General features: G+C 41.9%; 1 protein-coding gene and 1 long non-coding RNA gene across 3 annotated transcripts in view; one reads left to right on the forward strand and one right to left on the reverse strand.

The window, feature by feature from the left end:
• The window catches only part of LOC138789726 (uncharacterized), a 73,175-nt gene that overhangs the window by 2,134 nt on the left and 47,879 nt on the right, over positions 1–23,162 (forward strand). The gene's annotated exons all lie outside the window — the stretch shown is intronic.
• The window catches only part of CCND2 (cyclin D2), a 63,593-nt gene continuing 59,621 nt past the window's right edge, over positions 19,191–23,162 (reverse strand). For both annotated transcript variants that reach the window (XM_069968481.1, XM_069968473.1), the window contains exon 5: positions 19,191–20,742. In XM_069968481.1, the coding sequence (XP_069824582.1) occupies positions 20,587–20,742 (156 nt within the window). In that variant the 3' untranslated portion in view covers positions 19,191–20,586. The remainder of the gene's footprint in view (positions 20,743–23,162) is intronic.

Below are 23,162 nucleotides of genomic sequence, written 5' to 3' on the forward strand. Positions count from 1 at the left end.
GTAATAGGATCCTTAAACTTTCCCGAATTTGGTTGGTAAAAGGTTGTTTTCTGCTTCATGGAACGGATGGACGCTGGCACGTCATGCGAGAAACATCTGAGAACAAACCCTCCGCAGCCATTGCTTGAAAAACACAAGCTGGTGGTTGAGCAGATCATGAACACCCATACATGCTGATTGTCTCCCTTAGGGCGGATGGGATTATCCACCAAGACACATGGCTAGAGATGTCTAACATTGATTGGAAGAGCATGACAAAGACTCCAAGTACTACCCAGGGCTCTTAGAGGGGTATTTTATTCAAACATAACTTTTGATATGTTGCCGCCTAACAATTCATTGCATACTTGTTATTATCTATTCAGTCTCCTTCCCCCAGTTCTGAGTCGCTGCTTTCTCCTGAAGACAGAAAAATCTGTATGTGAGCTTTTCTCTCTGTCTCCCCCTCCTCCCCCTCCCTTCTGAGACGGCTGATGTAAACAAGTCCCCGGCAGGCTTTATCTGTAACATTGTAGCTTCTTTGTAATGCTGGTAGGATTAATCACAGTGAGTTCATCAGCAACTTTACCTCAAACCTTCCAGCATTACAAAGAAGCTACAATGTTACATATATAGCCTGCCAGAGACTTCTTTACATCCAAAGGGAGGGGGAGACAGAGAGAAAAGCTCACACACAGATTTTTATGTCTTCAGCAGAAAGCAGCAGCTTAGAACTGGGGGAAGGAGACTGAATAGATAATAACAAGTATGGAAGGAATTGTTAGACTCACCAATACCCCAATACTGGAATACCCCTTTATTCTCCAGACTTGAGCATCTGTATAACCACCTCAATCATGACGTTGAATGCGGATCGGCATCCGTAAAGCAGACCTTAGACTTTATTCTCGCCGGTGTTATTACAGATACCTGTCACAGGGAGGTGGCACATCTTTCGGCTAGTGTTTCCTCCAGTCAAGGACTACGGCTTTGCTAAAGCAAGATCAAAAACTAGCCTTTAAACCCTGTATATGACTTCAAGGAAGCTGACAAGACTTTAAAACCTTATCGCTACACGCCCGCTTTACAATGGCCTGGCACAGCATGAAAGCAAGAACACCTTTATTGACCACAATATCTCCTCCAGCGATAATTCCGCCGCATGGAAAAAAAAAGATTTAAAGAAGACGGGAAATACTTGAAATAGTTTATCTGTCAAAAGGATAACGCATTCAAGATTGCAGCAATTTACTGCACTTGTCTATGTATGTCTTGGAGACGTTGCTAAGGAGAGGCATTGGGGTGTGTTTCTTTAAAGGAATCAGAATTTTTCTTTCAAATCAACTGGTGCCAGAAAGTGGCATTTTACTTCTCTAAAAAAAAAAATCTTGAGTCTTCAGCTGCTGTATGTCCTGCAGGAAGTGGTGTATTCTTTCCTGTCTGACACAGTGCTCTCTGATGCCACCTCTGTCCATGTCAGGAACTGTCCAGAGCAGTAGCAAATCCTTAAAGAAAACCGAAATCTTTAATAAAAAAAATATTGAAACAGAAAACCTCTGCTGCTCTCCAGAGTGAAAATAATACACCACTTCCTGCAGGACATACAGCAGCTGGTAAGTTCTGGAAAAAAAATTAATAGAAGTAAATTACAAATCTCTGGCACTTTCTGGCACCAGTTAATTTGAAAGAAATTTTTTTTGTGAACAACCCCTTTAAGGGGTTGTTAAAAAAAAAAAAATTCTTTCAAATTAACTGGTGATATTCCCATCTCAAGTTATTAGACCCTATCCATAGTCATGGGGTAATGATTGGCGGAGTATGGGCTGAACTTGGCCGCGTCTTGTTGAAATGAACTTCCACTGTTCCTAATAATGAAAAGAGGAAGAATTCAGAACATTCCCCATCAGATGTGTCCCGCCAGCCGCGGGCTGCTGTCATGGAAGCCGTAAAGCTTTGTAGACCAACGTAGACCTACTTTGTGGCCTACGTTTAACAAGCTTTTCTGAAGACCACCAACGTATATATCGCACAAGGGGACGCTGACAGGTCCTAGCTCCAGGCGAAGGGTTAACGTCGATCAAAGTCTTGTCCTTAAAGGAACCCCTGTTTTATGTGAATCCAATGCAGAATTTTACAAAGCGGCAAATTAAGCGTCTTAACGTTTGTGTCACATAGTTGGCAATACCCAGGATAGGCGCTAAGCAACTGGGAATGTTGTTATTAAAAGTTTGCCCTTTGTGCACGGGGGGAAAACAACAAGAAACATTTATATAAGTCCTGGAGAAACAGAACAAACTGGAATAAGTGGGCAGGAATCTCGAAGGGCCTTGGAATCCTTAGGAGCACCCAGGAATTTGTTACAGGTGCTTAACTTTTTGGGTTATTTTCTGTTAATTTCTATGAAGGTCTTCTTAGATTATCTTCTGTGGTGGTCTACCTTCATCACCATTCATGGCAGAATTTTTTGAAACAAAACAACAAACTTTAAAAAAAAAAAATTGTTAAAAAATTGTAGTCCGTCCTAACCTCTGGTCTTATAATAGAAAACTGTCTTCTGTTCACAACTAAGTAGTCTCCTCTCATAATCATAATTTTTTTTAATGATTGAGACAGGAAGGGAAGCTGAATGCTATGTGTATATTGTGTTCAGCTTCCTGTCAAAGATGAGACATAGGCAGAATCAGACTGAAGTTCCTTGGGTTCACTTTAAAGAAATCATTGCACACCCAAGATTTAATAGGATATCTGATCAGTTCTAGTGAGCTCCAAATAGGTTTTCATTCTGCGAGGGGTCGGGACCCTATATTGGATATAAGGTATTGTTGGATCTTGGATCCTGTGTTACTTGAATGGGCAGGTCTGACCTTGGACATAGGACTGATTACTGGAACCTGGAGAGGTGAGTGTAGTACCACTTCAGGTATTAATGTCCTCTACTACCCTACACCACTGGTGATGAGTGAGACTTGAGCATGCTCGAATTAAGGTATTATTATACGGGCCAACCATTTTAGTAAACAAGGGCCGTTCTTCCAGATCGGACCTCGTTTACTGAACCTATTAGACAGGCCGGGACCGCTGTGGTCCGTGATTGGCAGATCGGCTTGTCAGCTGACGCTGCAGTCGCTGGGACCGGGAAGCTGCGGAGCACAGGAGACAAGACCAGGAGCGGGGAGAGGTAAGGTATCAGGTGTTTGGGCAGTTGTCAGCCATTGGCCATGTCACTATTACACGTAGCAATGCACAGTCAGCGCCCGACAGTTTTAGGTCCAAACCCAAACCAATGATCGATTCATCGGCTGATCATTGTCTCTATTACACTGAGCTATATTTGGCCGAATCAGCCCTTTGGCCTTATTACACGGAGCGCTAATCTGACGAATCAGACTGATTCGGCAGATCATTGTTCAGTGTAATAAAGATGATCATCATCAGCTGATCGTGTCTTTAGGTCTTGACCTAAAATCATCAGCCATCAGACGCGCATCGTTATATGTAATAGCAATGCGTAGCCGACAGCTGATGAATGTGTAAAGAAAATAATAAAGTACACACATACCTGTCCATGCTCCCCGGTGCTTCAGTGCCGGTCTCTGAAGTGACAGGCCACTTAGCCCGAGAAAGCCCCGGCCAGTGATTGGCTGAGCGGTCTGTCACTTCAGAGACTGGTTCTGAAGCGGAGCGGACCGAGACCAGATAGATACCGGGGAGCAGGCAGAAGCACAGAAGCACCGATGTGCGTGGACAGGTATGTATGAACTTTATTATTTTACACTTTTAAAGCAAGGGCTGCACGGACATCGCTAACGATGAATACCGGTGGCTGAAGAAGTTAGATGCAGCCCTTGGGAGTTCTGAAAAACATGGATACAGCCTATAGCCATAGGCTGTATCATCATCAGTATGCTCACGTTGCACTCATCTCTATACACCACCAAAGGATGGCAGATTACCCCAAACCACTAAGCAATCAAATATAAGCCCCCTTCTACTAAGATAACTAGGGAATAAGACCTTAAAGGGGCTATTGCAGCAAATTTATTTGTATGCTTTTCTGCTGAGTGTTTCGACACAAGCCAAAGCCATGTCTGCATGAAATGAGCAATGACTACATATTGTCGCTTCAATATAGTTCCGGCATCGGCAACACAGCTCGTCCCTGCCAGTGGGGATAATAGGACTGGGCTTTGTCAACATGGTCCCTGGCAAAACATTACAATACCTATGGGCCAGCAACAGGAGTTACGTAATATTATTATGTAATAGAGATGATCGTCTTGCCTCGGTTTTGTTCTCCCAGGTTGTTTCCCCCCGATAAATTATTGCTCCAGATAGAGAGGAAATTTAATGTGCTTTTCAGACTGAAGGGGTCATCGTTCTGTAAAGAATGATTTTTATTTTTTTTTGCTTAATTCCAGTATATTCGGCTGCTTTTCTGCCAGCTGAAACAATACCAACTGCTTGATTTTTTTTCCTCGACAGTTTGGAAGGCTTTCCTGTTTTGCTGGGAGAATTGGCAACGTCCCTTAATTCGCAAACCATATTTTGCCTGGAGACCCAGCAAAGGAATTAGAACAAAGAAGCGGCTATCGCTGATATAATAAAGTTGATAGGGAATTTCTGGAAAAATGCGGAGCCAGGGACAGCCCTGTTACTTTTTTTTTTCACTTTGATGACATAAGAGGCAGAAGCAAACTCCATTGTAAATCATGTTAAGGGTATAAACCCACACACCGTATACGCAGCTTATTTACTGCTGCGATACGCAGCAAATACGCAACAAATACGCAGCAGATTAGATCTAAATAACTGGACACAGCATCAAATCTGCACCACCAAATCTGCTTCAAATCTGCTGCGTTTTTGCTGCGTATCTGCTGTGAATACGGTGTGTGGGTTTGTACCCTAATACATTTTTTCCTGGATACCGTGAGATTTTGTTCCCATTGCAATATCATGATTAGAAGGGATATTTTTTTCTTGATATAACCATTTATTATGGATAAATGGCCGATGACATCATCGACAGCTATGAGAAATGCAGGATTAGGCATTGATGGACTTCAGCTGTCCATGTGTTGCTAGGTCATACTACATGATATCAATATAAGCAATAACAACATGTTGTACTACATGATCATTAATTTGCTACAGGAAATCTTAGATGTTTTTTCAAGTCAGTAGCTGGAGATTTGCCAACAAACTCTTGTTGAATGTCTACATGTTTGTTTGTTTTTCATACTGCTGTCACCAGGAGTTTGGCATTAGATTACTCATCTCTCCCATCTCCTAAGGCTGAGAATATGAATGTTTCGGAGAATTGGAAAGAATAGTTTTTGGCTGAACAACTGTTTGGCCAATAGCTATTGACGGTGTATGGCCACCCTAAAGAGGCATTACAGCACCCAATAACTTATCCCCTATCCATAGGTAGTGTCTGATCATTAGTGGGGTCCAACCCCTGGCACCCCCGAATGAGGACTCAAAGGACGTGTGCACCAACGCTCTATCAATTCTCTATGGAGTCACCAGCCAAGTGCATAAAAATGTTGCCCTTGGTGAGATGTGAAGCCAGGACCCCAGCGCTAACCTCTGAGCCATTGTGCTGACCTCATCTGCCATGGGAGATTCAGGAAGTCGTACACATAAGATGGTCGACAAGACCTGTCGAAATTATCAGGTTTAGCCTGATTACATGGTAATCATGTAAAAAGCGTGATCTATGAAGAGAAATGAGACCAGTGCGATCGTTCGGCATTTGATTACCAGTGGCTGAAGAAGTTGAATTCCACCCTAGTGGGACCTGAAAAACATGAATACAATCTATGGGGCATCCATCTACTTCAGCCACCGGTATTCAAATGCCAAACGATCAGACTCACGTTATACTCATCTCTAATATTATATAGTAATGCAAGAACAATAGCAAACCAGTCTCGGGCAAAATACTGTAAGATTTTGTAGCCAATTTGAGCACTTATGATTTTTTTTTAGTGCATAATCAAGTAAACTTCCAGAAACTTTTATAGCAATAAAAACATAGGTGCCAGGATGAATTTTCTAGGCGTATTGGCTTTCGAGGACATTGTCACGCCCTAGCGCCAACCAGTGTATACATTTTGAAGCTATACATTATAAATATAGGAATGGGCACTTATAAATCCACTGCATCTTTAAAATTGGCTGAAGAGGTTAGTCGCTAATTCCGTTTACCAGAAATTGAACTGAGCTAAATTGTCTATTAGAAATGTCAGTGGAAGCCAGGAATCTCCATTATAGCTCCCAATGAAATAAAACACAAGTCGAATTGTGTTATATACCTTGCATTTTGGGCAGTACATTCCGATCTGCCATTTATTTCCATAGATGTTGGACAGGAAATATTAAGCCAGGTCTTGTGATGAATAACAGTTCAGCCCTGTCTGAACTTGCCTGGTGCCAATTTGGAGTCACAAAGGTGTCTAAATTAGCGGAGGAGCTGAAACATCGACACAGGAAAAGGCAACCGGCTTATTAAACAATATATCCTGTTCTTCTTGCCAGGAAATTGTGAAAAACCCTATCACTCTAGTTCTAGATGATAAAGTCTGTATTACGGGTACAGAATTTCCAGTAGACGTCTCCAAAAATTGAGAGCAGACAAAATAGTGTGGCGTTAAGGAGCCATTCCCAGGATTACGTAAGGTGCCATAGAAGGTGTCAACCCAAGTCCAGAAAAATTACACCAGTTATTATTTTAGTTGCCCCTTGTGTCTCGGATATTGGCTTCACGGTTTATTTAAATATAGAGTACAGATTAGAATAAAGATTACAGATGAGCACAACTCAAGCATTGACTCCGATCATTCGGCATTTTAATACTGGTGGCTGAAGAAGTTGACTGCAGTCCTAGGGAGTCCAGGAAAACATGGATACAGCCTATGGCATGCTCGAGTTAAAGATTGGATTTGGTAGTTAACTAAGAAGAACCTTTTAGGGTCCGTCCTATCTACGGAATTGAAGCGGAATTTCAAGCAGAGTCCACACCACGGACTCCGCTTGACGTTCTTGACGTTGTCCCATTGATTTAATAGGATGCACGGAGTGGATGCTGACCTAGAGAGTCCTGAAAAACATGAACACAGCAATAGGCTGGATCCATGCAGTGCTTTATTGGTTTCCAATTATCCATGCCTCTCGAATGCAGGAATTTCAAGCAGAGTCCACGTCGCAGACTCCACTTGACGTTCTGTCTGTCCCATTGATTCAATAGGATGTACGGAGTGGATGCTGACCTAGGGAGTCCTAAAAATTTGAACACAACTATAGGCTGTATCCATGCCTCCTTGCAGCCCACTTCAGCAGCCTTGGGGAATCAAATGGCAAGCGTTTGGGTTCAGAAAATGTTACCAAACCCAGTTTACAGGACAATCAATAAAGTATATTGAACCTGTATAATAGGAACCCAATGCAGCACGAGCGCTACTTGGAGCACTACACGAAGCAGCCAGAAGGCGTTCACCTACCAATGTTGGACCTGTAAGAGAAACGAGAAGTGGTTAAGTTCAGTGAGTAGCCACATGATGACAATAGGCTGTAGATATAAATACAGTAGTTTACACATCCCTATATAATCCTACAAACCTTACTGAGTTCCAGTTGTATGGGTTAAATATACCTTATTGATTGGTCTGTACGTAGCTGGTAACCGGGTTCTTATTGACATTGGAGATTAGGGTTATCTAGGAATTACCAGGGTCAGGTTGAAGCATAGTGCCACCCTTTTTAGGGCAACAACTTCATTTTCCGAATGACCTATAACCCTCCACGTACCCTTTTGGTACAGGTATGAGATTGCGTCCGTGCCCTATGGTGTTGCAGGCCTATGGCACACTCCGCTGGAGATGTTTGGACCCCATAGACTGGACATGGATTGATTGCAGCAATGCAACAATACCTGTGGATGGGGGGGGGGGGCGTAGGGTACTTACACATTTGCTTTAATGGAGGATGCTGATAAAGAGACTCAGATCTACTGTCCTCAGTGGGAAGTATACATAAAGAGCTCCTGATCTATTGGCTTGAATTGAGAGTGCTCGTGAGGAGACCATTATGTGTTGGCCGGAGCAGAAAGTACCTATAAACAGACCCTGATCTCTCTGAATGCCCATAATAAGACTCATACCTTTCGGCTTCAGTGCACAGTGCCCATAATAAGACCCATATCTATTGGCTTCAGTGAAGAGTGGCCATAATAAGACCCATATCTATTGGCTTCAGTGAAGAGTGGCCATAAAAAAAACCTTAATTTATTGGTTTGAGTGGATAGTTCCAATAAAAAGATACTGACCTCTTGGTCTATCCCAACTTCTGACATGGCACTATATGACAGATTTGGCTATCCTTGATATGCCAATGTTATAAGTGTCTCCACTATCTGAGAATTCTCATAATTCCTTTACTCCATCCCTTTCCCGCTTCCAAGAGGTCACAAGGCCCAAAAGCAGCATTTTACACCGAAACAAAAATGACATTCTGGTTCTGGCAGAACAGGGCTTTTTTGTGCCTCGGTTATTGGGTAAATCTTTGTTGTTCTCGTTGTTCTTACTGCTTGAAGCTGAAACAATTCGGATAATTCTTCGCCGCGACTTTGTAGTCATAGATACGTGATAAGAAATGTACTTTGAAATGCTGTTTGGCGACCGACGCCTTTTATAAATGCCAGAGAGACAAAGGGAGCAATTTGAACTATTGGCAGCCGTGCATCATTGTGTGTCGTCAGTGTCGGGAAAACGAGTTCAGAGCCCAGTTTATGCAGGTGAAAGCATTCTAGTTGGCATCGCCATGTAAACGCTAATGGGCTTGTTTATGAAGACCAGTCAAAAACAATTGATCGTAGTCACCTATCAGATTGTAGCTTTCGTTTTCCAATTCCTGTTTACATAATAAAAGCACAAACAAGGTATAAAAAAATGTTGCATAAAAACAAAAAATTATATTAATAAATTATAATTTGTATGGTGGCCTCCTGACAGAAGATATAGAGGGAGAGAGGGATCAGGTAACTTAGCACATGATAACTTCAAAGAAAACACTGGATGGACCAAAACCTATATCTCCTGATTTCTCCAGTGTTCATATGTTCCAAATGGAAAGAGGGTAGGGCAAGACTTTTCTATCGACAACTTATTTTATCTCAGAACAAAGGGATTGGGAAGTTGAAATTAAACATGTCTGATCCTTCTCTCCACCATCATTTGTTGTTGGGATGTTGGGAGTCCTCTATACACATTATCTGGTCTGCCTGACCTGCATAATCCATTGGGGGAGTAGAGGATTGGTCACGGTTTGTTGGATTTGTTCATTGGCAGATAAGTCACTGCCGGAGGAATCTGACAGTGACTTACCCATCAGGACAAATGTTTACGCAGAGATAATGGCCGGACCACCAGCTATGTTGTGTATGATCAGTTTCAGGGTATGTGCACACTACAGAACCCGGGCGGATCACCCACCGCGGATTCCGCAGCTTGCCCTCCGTGTGCATCTCTGCATGTGCCGTAGACTCCATTCTATGCACAGGCGGATTGCATGTTCTACCAAAAAAAAACTAACCGGTTTATTCTTTGGGCGGACGACGGAATCTGCCTGTGCATAGAATGGAGTCTATGGCTATGACGGGTGATGCGCCCGGATTCCGTAGTGTGCACATACCCTTAGAGTTACTATTTATACTTGTACTGATGGTGATTAGTGTCGAGCAGACTTGCCAAACTATTTGCCTCCGAACCAGAGCGCTCAGCATTTGACTCCCGGCATCTGGAGAAGTTGCATGCAGTCCTTGGGAGACCTGGAAAACATGAATACAGCCATAGGCCAAATGCCAAGAGGAGGATGTTTCCGGACCTGAACAGATCGGCAAGTCCGCTTAACACTTATGGTGATACACTAGAATTCCAGGATGGCTCAAAAATGCCAATTTAGGTAATTTTCTCTTGACCATTTGTCTTTTCGTAACACGAACAAGCATGACTGATGCCTACCTATTTGGCAAAAAGTTGATCTGCAATGCTGGATTGTACTCAGTAGTTGTTGGGTGCCGTAGCTAAAAAGTTACTTACAGATCTGCATCCTATAAATGGAACTCCAGATAAACCAGGGATTGGACATTTTGTCTGAATTGATATACATTGTTGACCAGGACAACAATCTTCACAGACCCACATTGACATCCAACTACCAGACATCTGGAATCCCTAAAAAATATACAGCCAGCTTATTCAGTGATTCTTTTAAGAGATATTCTCTCCTGGAGCAGTTATACCCTATCCACAGTAAGTACAGTATATGGCATAATGCAGCTTTCATCGACAGCTCCATTTAGCTGGGATTTTGAGGTCCCCGATCTCGAGATTGTGTGGGGTCAGCAAAATGGCTGATAGTTCTTTCCCATCCTACCCATGCACAGGCACAGCTGAGCGTTCATGTGTTCTCTATGGGGAGCCAGGGATTAAGCCACAGCAAGACAGCTCTGGTGGTGGCTTATGTATGAGAACAAAGAGGTCATGCAGTGATTTTCCATCACAATGGACCCTTAAGTTGACCAATATCATCTGTTGGTGGACTGTCAAGAACGCCTACAGGTGAACACTGAGGGACACAGGGCACTGGAGGGACAATGAGCATCCCCCTGCCATCACCCTCTCCAGCAGCCACAGCCTGGGAGTCAGGTCGTGACATCACCATTTTATCCAGGAAGTGACATAACCATGTTATCCAGAAAGTGAAGCCTTGATGCAGTAGTAAGTGCAGGGAAAAAAGCACTTTATGTGCATTTCCCGTAATAAGTGTATATTGGTTATTTGTATAACTTTTGGGGGATAATACAATACTTTAGTAAAAATTTTCGCAGGACTTGTCCTTTAAGAATGGGTCCTTCAAGACAGCTTATAAACTAGGTCTTGCTTGCTTAACTGACCATTACTTACCATATCATCAAAAAAGTTAAATACGGTCATGGAGAGAAAGGAGCTGCTGCACCTCACACCTATGGCGGATACTAATGCCTCTCGGCTACATTTAAAATATTGCCTCATGTACCACGTGCAGGTCCCCTGGCCCACATTAGTCCCTACACTAAATCAACACTGTGTCGGTCAGGAACCACCAACCCCGCAAAGCGAGTGCAAGCAGGGAAGGGAGGCCACAGAATGGCCCTGCAACTGCCACTTTGATGGCCCAATCAAAGCCAGCAGGCACCGCCGGCGGAGTTAGTGGCCACAAAGCAACACAAGTGTGAACAAGGTCTTACTACTCACCACTGCACCGGACGTAGAATGGGGAAACTAGGAGGTACTTACCATGTGTGCACAGGTGATTCCTGCTAATTGGGGTCACGATGTGCAGTCATTTCTGTCTTCCAGGCTTGTGCACATTTTTATGTATTTTGTCCCTTTTTTTCATTGTGGCTAGCACTCCTCCCTTGTAAGACCCATGTGATCCAAATTAGCAGGACACAGCACAGTGTCGTTTAGTGTAGGGACTCGTGTATCAGAGACCTGCACGTGGTACATGAGACAATATGGTTTGATTAAATTATATACTACCTTCTGATGTTTGTTTTTATTTTAGCTGATAGGCATTTGTATCAACCATGGGTGCGATGTGCAGCCATTTCTGTCTTCCAGGCTTGTGCATATTTCATCAAAAAAGTTGTATCCAAGTACGGCTCAGTTCATATCATCAAGGTGTGGACTTTACACCAGTCACATTGCAGCGAAAAGAGGCACGAAAGTATAACCCTGACCAGTCAATGGACATCAAAGATTTGTATTGGCTATTCAACTGTCGATCATCCCTTCACTTGTGACCAAGAAGCGTAATGTGAGATCTCAAAAGGAGATTTCTTTTCATTACTGATAAATTTCAAGATGGGGGATGAGCTTGGGTGAAGGGAAAGAAACAGATCCCTTCCATTGAGGCTTTAGCATTCTCAGAATGCTTCTTTTCCATTTATTGAGCTTTGCGCCTTAAAGGAAAATCCTATCTTTAAATGCTCTATATGTAGGCTTTCTATTGATCCTGCTTGTTAAAAGAAAAAAAAAAAAACACTATCCCAAGGATGGACTTGTACTTTAGAGGCTGTGTGCATTGCTTTTTTTTTTTTTTTTGCTATGGAAGCAAACCGTGACTTATACATTATAATTTTGGCAATGATACAGGGTACAGGGCATCGCAGTTAACTGTGTATAGGGCTGTGTATCTGCAGATCAGTCAGAGTGCCCATGCTGACCCCTGTCCACTGCTTAAAAGCACCTAAAAGTAGCACGCGAGCATCAGAACTGGAGTATGGAAGAAGGTGGCTTGATGCCAGATACCATGGGACACCTTCAGAAGTCTAGTAGTTTTGTCAGAGTCCATACTCAACAAGTTAAGTTTTTTTCCCTGGCAACACAAGGGGGCATTTGGTACGCCAGTCTTAAATTAGGCCCCGCCCCCTTCTCCCTGGCCAGATTCACGAAGAGACGCACGCTTCTTAGTGAATCCAGCAAACCAATCATGATAAATAAGGCACGGGAGGAGAACTTCCCCCAGCCCACCCATCAGGCAAGCGGGGGATACGAGGCAGGCGTACGCCAGGGAGAAGGGGTATATCTGTGCCTTCTCCCTGGCGGGACCTTTGTAAATGTCCCCCAAGGGGTCTATATTAGAGATGAGCAAAGCTTGAGCACACTCAGGTTCGTCCTAACTACAGCATGCAACATTTGATTACCGGTAGCCGAAGAAGTTGGATGAAGCCCTATATGGTTGGATACAACCATATGCCCCATGCCTACCAGCTACAGCAGTATGCACTGTTTAAAGGGAGAATACAAGGGTTTCTAAGTGATAACTTGATCAAAGTGTTTCCTGTTTGTGGAACAATCAGCTATAATCTGTTGGTATAGACTGAAAGTGTTTTGACTTCCTGCAGCGCCTCCGCAGGGGATGTGAAGCATTACAGCGATCATTCACATAAACAGCTTGTTTACGTAATTAAATACAGTGGGTCCACTACAGCAAGAACTGCTCTTTGTAGCCACCATTCACTCTGGCTAAAAGAAGTAATCTTGGATGGGGAACACCGCTCCCTTTAATAACTCAAAACTTTATTTTCTAAATCAAATAACCCAGGGGGGAATACGATAATAATCTATGTATGAAATGCTAGATGGACAGCATAGTGGCTTTGTGGTTAGTATTGCTGTGCTCCTGGGTTCGATTGTGACCATGGGCAACATCCGTATATTCCTTCCAATATTTCCCTCGCGCTTTTGGTCGATTTCATCCACAACTAGAGATGAGCGAACCGGGTTCGATCCGAACCCGAACGTTCTGCATTTGATTAGCTGGGGCTGCTGAACTTGGATAAAGCTCTGAGGTTGTCTGAAAAATACGGATACAGCCAATGACTATATCCATGTTTTCCACATAGCCTTAGGGCTTTATCCAAGTTCAGCAGCCACCGCTAATCAAATGCCGAACGTTCGGGTTCGGATGGACTCCAGCATGCTCCAGGTTCGCTCATCTCTATCCACAACCAAAAACACCTTTTGATGCCAACTTGTGTGTGCCTGAGATAGCATTGACTTTGTATGTCACAAAGAGAATGATGGTTCGCAACAAAAAAAGCAGTAGCAAAAACCCCCGGAGGAGCCAACACAGAATTTTGCATCAGAATATAATCATCTATTTTTTAAAAGGAAGTAGAATTGCACGGACCAAATAAAATTCTTTGTCTTATTTCTTCTTTATAAAAAAACAACATATGGACATGGTGCAGACAAACATGGGTGCAGACGCCACGAAAGTACTGGTGACAGGCTGTTTCGCGCCCTTATGGCGCTTCTACGGACCACCCGTAGAAGCGTCATAAGGGGCGTGAAACAGCCTGTCACCAGTACCTTTGTGGCGTCTGCACCATGTCCGTGTGTTGTTTTTTTATAATGAAGAAATAAAGACAAATAATTTTATTTGGTGAGTGCGACTCTACTTCCTTCTTCAAAAATAGAAGAAATAGCATTGACGTTATCCACTTATGAGTGCAATAGGAAGCATCTTTCCATAGCAGGCAAAAAAATGTATGTGAGGCTATTCTCCTTCCCCCAGAAAACATGTATAAATATGGTTGAAAACGAGAGCTGTGTCAGTGTGCCCTGCACTGATATTTTTACATGGCCTTGAGCAAGCAGAGGGAGTGATGGACCCCGAAATATAATGTTTTCTATCCTGAGATCATCGGAGGCATTCCTTAGCTGTTAGGTGATGTAACATACAAGTATTTATCTATCTTCCCGTCCGGTATATCCATCAGAAGATCGCTCACAGGCTGCCAAATCCCTCTTGTTGAGATAATTTCTTTTATTTGCTCAAGTCGAGAACCTTTTATAGAAACAGCGCGAATAAAAGCAAAAGGAGTCAGCTTAGGTCAAGGTGAATTTATTGCCCAAAACAGCATTCTTATTCCCCTCAAAAAACACATTTCATGAATCCATCTCGAAAAAAAAACTAAAAAGTCAATTAACATGTTAATAATAGAAAAAAAAAAAAAGCAACGACTTTAACACTGAACAGACAAGACCTTTCCGATATGTCATTGACAAAACTACACCGCGATCAGTCTTCTCCACCATAGGTAATTTCACGTACTTTTCTAAAAAGTTCATTAATTTAATTCTACACTTTCTATCGTTTTTTTCCCTGACCATGTAATTGTCACAACTTTTATTTTATTTTTTTTTTTGACGTTTTTTTTTTTCGATTTCGTAAATTTTTATAAAGTACATTGTGAGAGAACATTGACTTGATATGGCATCACACTGGATTAAAGCAACGAGGAAATGAAGACAGTTGTGCAGAGTGATTGAGGTACTTGGTGAAAATAAATTAAACAAAAAAACATCCATTTGCCAATGGGGGTGGGTGGGGGTGGGTGAGGATATGTATCACAATGAAAGGAAGAAAGTAAAAATTTGGGGCAGCACCATTTATTTTACTTTATCGGCACATTTGGTAATATTTAATAAGACCGTTCAAGGCCGTAGAATACTGATCAATATAAAACGCATAGTGAAGGGGTTGCATTGACCACTTATGGCTCCCATCAAGAGCTGTACACGTCAGATATATGAAAGCTGAACCCAACAATGTGTGTGATGGCTTCCCAACCCTCCCACAGACCTCGGGAAAGAGAAGGTTCGGGCATATTGGATTTTAACTATGCAATCCTTTATTCTCGAGGAGAGGAGATAAGTTGCCATTGGTTGTTAGGCAGCATCTTTCTCCAATTTAAGAACACATGTGCGTTTGTATGGTGGGGATCGGGAGAGATGGCTGTTGGGAGCGTAAAAGCTCTGCCAGCTTTAATAGAACAATCTGGTTAAAACTGATACTGCATTACGAGGTCCTGAAGGGCATAACAAATTCAATAACCCCGATGATAGAATAACTGTGTCAGACCGTAAAGGCCCCTATACACATTTGAGTAAAGTGGCCCAAACGCACCATTTTTTGGTGGGACTGAGTGACTATTGGACCTCCTGATTCTTCCACCAACATTGGGCCATTCAAGGCTCAACTGGGCCAAACTTTTATGTATGTATGAATGGGAGCAATAGTTGTTGGTCAAAAGAATCAGTTTAGGGACGCAGGAGGGCACTAAGAAAAACAGTGATGGGATTTTTTTAGGTTTTTTTCTTTGTGTACTATGCAACCCATTTAAAAAAGTTTTAGAAAAAGCCTGCAGGGACGCATATTAAAGAAAGATAGCCAAAAACAGTCTTTTTTTCTTATGTCCCCCACTGTCATTACAGAACAAACATAATGATGACTATCCAAGGGCTAGAAATTGTACAAGCCTTATTGTGCCCCCAGGTTGTTTTACAGCAAAGAAACATCCACTAAACCTGTTGCCCCCCACCACCCACGATCAACATTTATCCCCCAAAAACTCCACAAACTGGGATCTCATAGCTTACGGCAAATGGCACGTGTCTTTAATGTGCTTTGGACAGTAGGTGCCATTAAAGGAATGCATTGTACAATGTTAAAATGAACAAAAAAAACAACTTTGGAAACGGGCAGGGAAAGGGAATTGGCGCACAAAAATTCCCCCCATTCCTTTCCCATAATAAATAGACCTATAATGGGCATTGGCAGCTTTTACTATTCAAAAAAAAAAAAAATCAGGAATCTTGCCGCCATTGAGTCACTAATAAGTAGCGTGATGTCATATGAAGATTTTTTTTTTTCCCTCTGACTGCTGTTCATGTATCATTTTGATAGAGTAAGCTTTGGAATTTCTATAGATTAGATTACTCCAGTTACAAATCAAAGTTGCCATGAAGAAAAAACACTTAACACTTGCAAAAAACCATCGGCCATGTTAGCTTTTTTTTTTTTTTCTTTGTCCATTTACACCATATGATTTACATGACGCCTGCTGGAATTATTATTACTTTTTTTATTCTTTCCATTTCAAGCAGCAATACATAGTAGCAGTCTTTTATCAGCCCTCGAACAGCACATTTCAGGAGGTCAGGCTTTGGCAAACTTTAAAGTGTACCCATTAAATACCCACAGGGGCGGCCACCATTTTGCGGGGGAAAGCAATAGCTTTATAACTACTGCGGTCAGCGCCCTCTTCTCTGCCACTGTGTGTATACAATAGATAACGTTTTCATGAAATACTTTAAAAAAAAAAAAAAACACAAAGATTCAAATTTTTTTAAAATTTTAAATTAAACATGTTTCAGCATTTACACATTTACCACAAAAGTCTAATACATTTTATAATGTCCTAAATTAGGCTATGGCTACCCGACGCCTGCCTAGTTACTGTCACCGATCCACAAAGCTCCCTGAGATTTGTGGTTCGCCAACGGCCGATAAAGGCACGGGTTCCCTACTGGTGTCCTTAAGTACAGTTTTTCTGCTACCTAATGGTTAATAGGTCACAGACACAAAAAGAAAAAAACATAATGTGATAGAAACCCCCTTGTTTCTATTGACTTTAAAGCCAATACACAAGGATATTGTGCTGGTGAAAAAAATTAACAGAACAAATTAAATTACCTTATAAAATCTCTTTTATGCTACTTAGCATAAATCAAGAGAAAAAACACATTTCTTATCACTTTAAGTAAACACCCTTTAAATCCCAGATCATGGCGTATTTAGTACTTGCCCTATATGACTTTTACATAGCCATGAAATTGTGATCCGTTTCAAGTGACAACAGACCAAGAGGGAAAAGTGGTGCCCAAAAGTGATTTACCCCTCACCATACAGAGGCCGAGGCAACACGTAGCCTCGAATCTCCGTACTAACTTCCATCTAGAGTTCACATAGCAAGATTGGATCTGGGTTGTCTAGCAGCTGTTTAATAGCTACATACTCGAGTATATAACTAAACTTCTTCCAATCCAGAAATGCACAAGACGCAATGTAACTGTCCATTTGTACAAAAAAAAAAAATTAATTTTAAATCGATCACTACTGTAAAAATGTTCTAACTGATGCTATGCTCACCAAAGCGGTTTGTGAAATGCCATACATATCCATAAGAGCGTGAGATTTAAGTATCATCATGCCTTTATATACATGGTGTATGCCTTTCCCTTAACTCCTAAAAACTAGAATATAAAAAAGGTCTTTTTTTTTTTTCTTCCTAAATACGAGAATGACTATCTTCGCTGAATATTGCGCCTGAAAAAATGGTAGAAAAATTGTAAAAAAAAAAAAAAATTGTAATAATTCTGGAAAGCATATGCCGCTTCTCAATCCATTTACATTTGCCCCACTCTGTGATCGAAAACTGGGGGTCCGATGGCTTTCGCGCTTAAAAACAGCCTCTTCGAACCCTCAAAAAGATTTAAAGGGGCACCCCACTTATCTAGTACCTTTTTAACTTACAAGCTGTGGGATGTCAAAGACATCAAACTAGGGACATGCCCTCTGTATTCCATACATCTAGATTGATCGGGGACATGCTGCAATGAACTAGTTGATTGCAACCATTTTGGTGTGGAGTCAAAATGGGGGGTCAAGACTTGGCAATCCTACTAGTTCGGGAACTTAACTGTCTCAGCCCTTACAGTGGCCCCTCTGAGCTGTGTAGGGTCCATCCCATGTTGAGTCTACACACCTCATCGCCAGCTAGCGTTGAGCCACTGGTGTTATATGCCCCATCCAGAGGAGGTGGTCGTGAAAATTGCCAATTTTTATTGACTTCACCCCATTGTGATCACTGTGGCACGTCCACCCATCAATACTGGTCACCATGGCCATAGTCTTTCTTTATAATCCAGGATGGGGAATTATGTAATTCCACCGTCCTTGGCTATTCTGACAAACTGAAAAGGGAATGAGTAGCAAAATGTCAAGTGCAAAACGCAGATCCCAGCTGGATTTGCACCCATTGCACAAGGCTCCCAGAGGAAAACTGTAAAGTGTGAGGTATTGTGAGAGCAGAAACCATTCTGTATCCAGTAAACCTGAGGTAAGTCTACCATCTTTAGAGGGTGTGATCAGAAAACAAAGTAAGAAAAAAGTCATTGACACGCGATTCGAAGAAGAAAAAAAAAAAAAAAAAAAGGGCATTTCCAGTAATCAAAAATCCTCATATTGTCCACTTAACCATCTACTTACTTCAGGATTGGATTTTTTTTTTCTTAAGCAGTAAAATAATATATTATAAAAATGTTTATAAAATAGCAGCACACTCAGTGAAACAATACAGCTAAGTACTGTTAATGTGAATAAGAATGAAACAAATCGTAGCTCCTTAGCAGCGCAAAAAAAAAAATAATAAAAAAAATAAAAAATATATATATATTTATTCACTTAATCCTCATATCGCCAACACATGGAACAAAAAAAAAAAAAAAAACCCCATTTAATTGTCTTTACCTTTTAATTAAAAAGTAAAAATGCAAAACATTTCTAAGCAACAGCTCAACAAATGTGTCACCGGTGTCATACAACTGTGCAAAAAAAAAAAAAAAAAAGTTGCAACAGCATAAAAACAAAAGAAAAATATTAATAATAATAATAATTGCCGAATTGCTGGAGCAACTACATAAAAGGAGAAAAAAAAATTCAAGTACAATGGTTTGTATTTCTCATGCAACAAAATAACTAGATGTCTACCGTTTGTTGCAAGAAAAAATTTATAGAAAACAAAAAGTTTAGATTGAACCCTGTAGGGTCTAAGGGAGTTATCAATAAAGACAACCAAAGGGGCAGACAACCTTCAGGGTCAATGTTTTTTTATGCGTTCGGAATGTCGTTCAAGGAATGTCATCCAAGGCAGGTGTCGAAAAATCCAGCAACACCATGGCATGTGTTTGGCAGTGGTGGTGGTGGCACAGATTTCATAAACCATCCCATTTATCCCTTAGGAACAATTTTCAAAGTGCTTTCACGAATGAAATGGTTTACAATAATGCTAACGGCAGACCAACCATATAAACCACTAATGAAGACCTAAAACGCGTGGGTTTGTGGCTTGTTTTTTTTTTTTATCTTATGGAGATATCTACCTTTATTTTAAGAATTTAAACAGGCTTTAGCTATGAATAACACATAGCTAAACATCAGTCCGCTTTAAGCAGCCAGAAAAAAATTTCAACAAGCTACATTATGTATATTATTTGGGATAATTTGATAATTCAGTTTTTAATTAAATTGAAAAATATTGGGAGGTCGCAAGTTAAATAAAAAAATAAATAAAAAATAGGGAGGTTTGAAGGAGGAGGCGCTTACTGGGACAATCCCCCCCCCCCAGAACTAAAATCTAAAAAATTACATTCTTTTGTAGTTTACGTGGTGTCCACAGCTGGCTAAAGTGTGCCTCCTTCTAATCCCAGGCATAAACAATGGTTTAAGGGGGAAAAAAAAACTCAAAAACATTTCAGAAAAAAAAACCTAAAAAAAAACACCTGCCTCAGGCTTGCAAAAATAAAGCATCTTTTTTTTTCGGTAGCAGCTACCATAGACAGCAAAAGTAAACAGAACTAAATAGGAGATTCAGAAAGCACCTCTCTTTAGATTAAAAAAAAAATTCAAAAACATCTGATCCCAAATCATCCTCCACAAATAGGCTTCAGTCTTTTTTTTTTTAGGGATCGCACTTTCCATGGCCCTCTAGAATCCATTAGTCTTTTGCTTTGCAATCTACATATGAAAACCACATATAAAAGGCGCTCACGTCCTCTCTGACATCTATCGAGAGGTGTAAGTGACTACAAATATAAAAAAAAATAATAATAATAAAAAAAAAAAAAGTTTACCTACGTTTCATCCCACAGATGCAGGCTTACAAATTCTCTAGCTACGGTTTATGCTTACATAAAGCACTTAAATTTAACAATATATAATAAGAACAGCAATTATCCAATATATTGTGGGATTCCCTTCTACAAGGACATCACAGGCACCAAAATAACGATCTTTTTTTTTTCTTGTTTTTTTTTGTATTTAAAATAGTTTTTTTAAATATTTTTTTTATCTAAGTGGGAGAGCAGATATAAACAGGTTTGTTCTAGAGAATACAGAACAAAGGAAAGATTCTTTTCGCTGCAGAACTCCTCACAGGTTGATGTCCCGCACATCTGTAGGGGTGCTGGCCTGGTCCAGTTCGTCCACAGACTTAACAGCATTCCTTTGTTGGGTCGGCGGTCTGTTTTGTCTAAGGCTGCTGACTAGCACGGACTCGATCTGTTCTTGACAAGCTTTAAGGCAATCCTAAACAAAACAAAAATGAAGTGTTAAATTAAAAAAGAACCATAAATCGTGGAATAAAGGGTGAATCTTGAGCACGCTTGGGTCTTTCCGAACCCGAGCATGCGGCATTTCTTTACCAACGGCTGAAGAAGTTGGATGCAGCCCTACGGCTGCCTGAAAAACATGTTTCCAGGACTTCCTACGACTGCATCCAACTTCCGCAGCCACAGGAAATCAAATGCTGCATGCTCGAGTTCAGATGGATGCGAGCGTGCTCCAGATTCACCAATCTCTAAGTACTATATATTAGACTATGGGCTAGAATACATTTTACCCCACTTTTTAGACAGTGCCCACTACTAGCGATGAGCGAATTTACAGTAATTTCTTTTTCAAGAAGCCCCGAATGCTCGGCATTTGACAGCGGGTGGCTGGAGATACTAGGGCTACGTCCATCTTCTCCAAACACCAGGTGTCAAATGTTGTGCGGTCTGGGTTTCACAAAAAAAATACAGAACTAATGCATATCTTAACTACAAAAGTATAAAAGAGAAATATGGCCATGTCTGAATGTCCCTGTTACAGCCTCAAAAATTAGACCCTTTCACGGTTTTACTGAACTGAGTGTACACCTCCACTGAACCTTGTGTTTGGTTAAGCTGGTTAAACCCAAGGTTGAGGGTGCCAATAAGAAGTGTCCATAATAAAACGACTAAAATGCGGTCGTATTACGGGTGTCTTAATCCAACCTGATGGTATTGTTATGTAAGGGTTAGAGATGAACGGAACGGGTTTGGGTTCGAGTCCATCCGAACCCGAACGTTCGGCATTTGATTAGCGGGGGCTGCTGAACTTTGATAAAGCTCTAAGGTTGTCTGGAAAACATGCATACAGCCAATGACTATATCCAGGTTTTCCACATAGCCTTAGGGCTTTATCCAACTTCAGCAGCCACCGCTAATCAAATGCCGAACGATCGGGTTCAGATGGACTCGAGCATGCTCCAGGTTCGCTCATCTCTTGTAAGGGTATATGCACACTGAGTAAATGTCACGGATAACTCTGCACAGATTCCACTGCTCATCCCCACACGCTCCCACTTGGCTCTACGCCCGTCCCATAGAATCTATTCCATGGTCAGGTGGACTCCGCTGTTCACGTGTCAATTCCTTGAGCGGACAATGAAATCCACCCAAGCTTCGGTTCCTATTCCACGGGCCGACAATCGTTAGCGAGGGCTGCAGGGACATCGTTACCGATGTCCTTGCAGCCCTTGTTTCATACATTACCTGTCCAGGCGCAGGTCTTCTTCTCCTTCCCGCACGGCAGCATCAGCTTCGGAGCGGCCTGACTGAACGCTCAGCCAATCACTGGCCGCGGCGGTCCGGGCCAGTGATTGGCTGAGCGCTCTGTCAGCTCAGACAGGCCGCTCCGAAGCTGATGCTGCAGCGCGGGAACGGGAGAAGTAGAAGACCTGCAGCCTGGACAGGTAAAGTATAATGTTTGTGAAATCGTCAGTCGCCCGTCGCGCACGCTATTTCGCGCAGCGATGCACGGGTGGCAACTGATGATCATCGGCTGATCGTTCTTTCTTTTCCACGGAGCGATAAACGGCAGATTATCGCTCTGTGGAATAGGCCCCTTAGAATGTAGCCTTTGTGACGGATGGAACTTCAAGTGGGAGCGCGGGTGGTGGTGGTGGTGGGGGTGTTTGTTGTGGAGGCAACTATGAAATCCGATGCAAGTTATCTGCGAGGATTCCGTAGTGTGCACATACCCATACACATATCTGGTTGGTAACTCCAGCAGTGATCACCGCCATAGCATTTGACTAAGAGCATTTTTTTTTTTAGGCATTCTTGGTGGTTCCAATGATTATATACTGTAACAATAAAATACTAATACTATGTGGCTATCCAGCAGCCTGGTCACATTTTTACAGGTTAGCTTTTGCTCCCCATGCTCATCAACAAGCCTGCGGTATCTACAACCCCATCACCGGTTGGCTGTCCTTCCTTGGACCACGTTCGATAGATACTAACCACTACATGCTGTGAACACTCCATTTAGAGGTTCTCTGAACCAGTCGTCTAGTCATCTCAATTCGGCCCCTTGCCACAGTCCCTCAGATCCTTATGGTTGCCCAATACGGTTTTCCTGCTTCCAATACATCAACATAAAGAACTGGATGCTGCCCAACGTGGTCAATTGTTTACCTCAAGAATGGGGAACCTTCGGCTGTCCAGACACGATGGGAATTGTATTTTTGCAACAGCTGGAGAGCCTAAGGTTCCCCATCCCTGGTTTAACTTGTGCCATTGTCCTGGGATAATCCACGTTATTAACGTAGCTAGTTTTAATGTTAAGATTAGAGTTCAATGCCTGATTTCCATCACTGCAACTTTCGCACAGTCCCGTCATGTGAGGTCAACGTTGGTCAT

Source organism: Dendropsophus ebraccatus, chromosome 1, assembly GCF_027789765.1.
Source record: "Dendropsophus ebraccatus isolate aDenEbr1 chromosome 1, aDenEbr1.pat, whole genome shotgun sequence".
Classification (NCBI taxonomy): domain Eukaryota; kingdom Metazoa; phylum Chordata; class Amphibia; order Anura; family Hylidae; genus Dendropsophus; species Dendropsophus ebraccatus.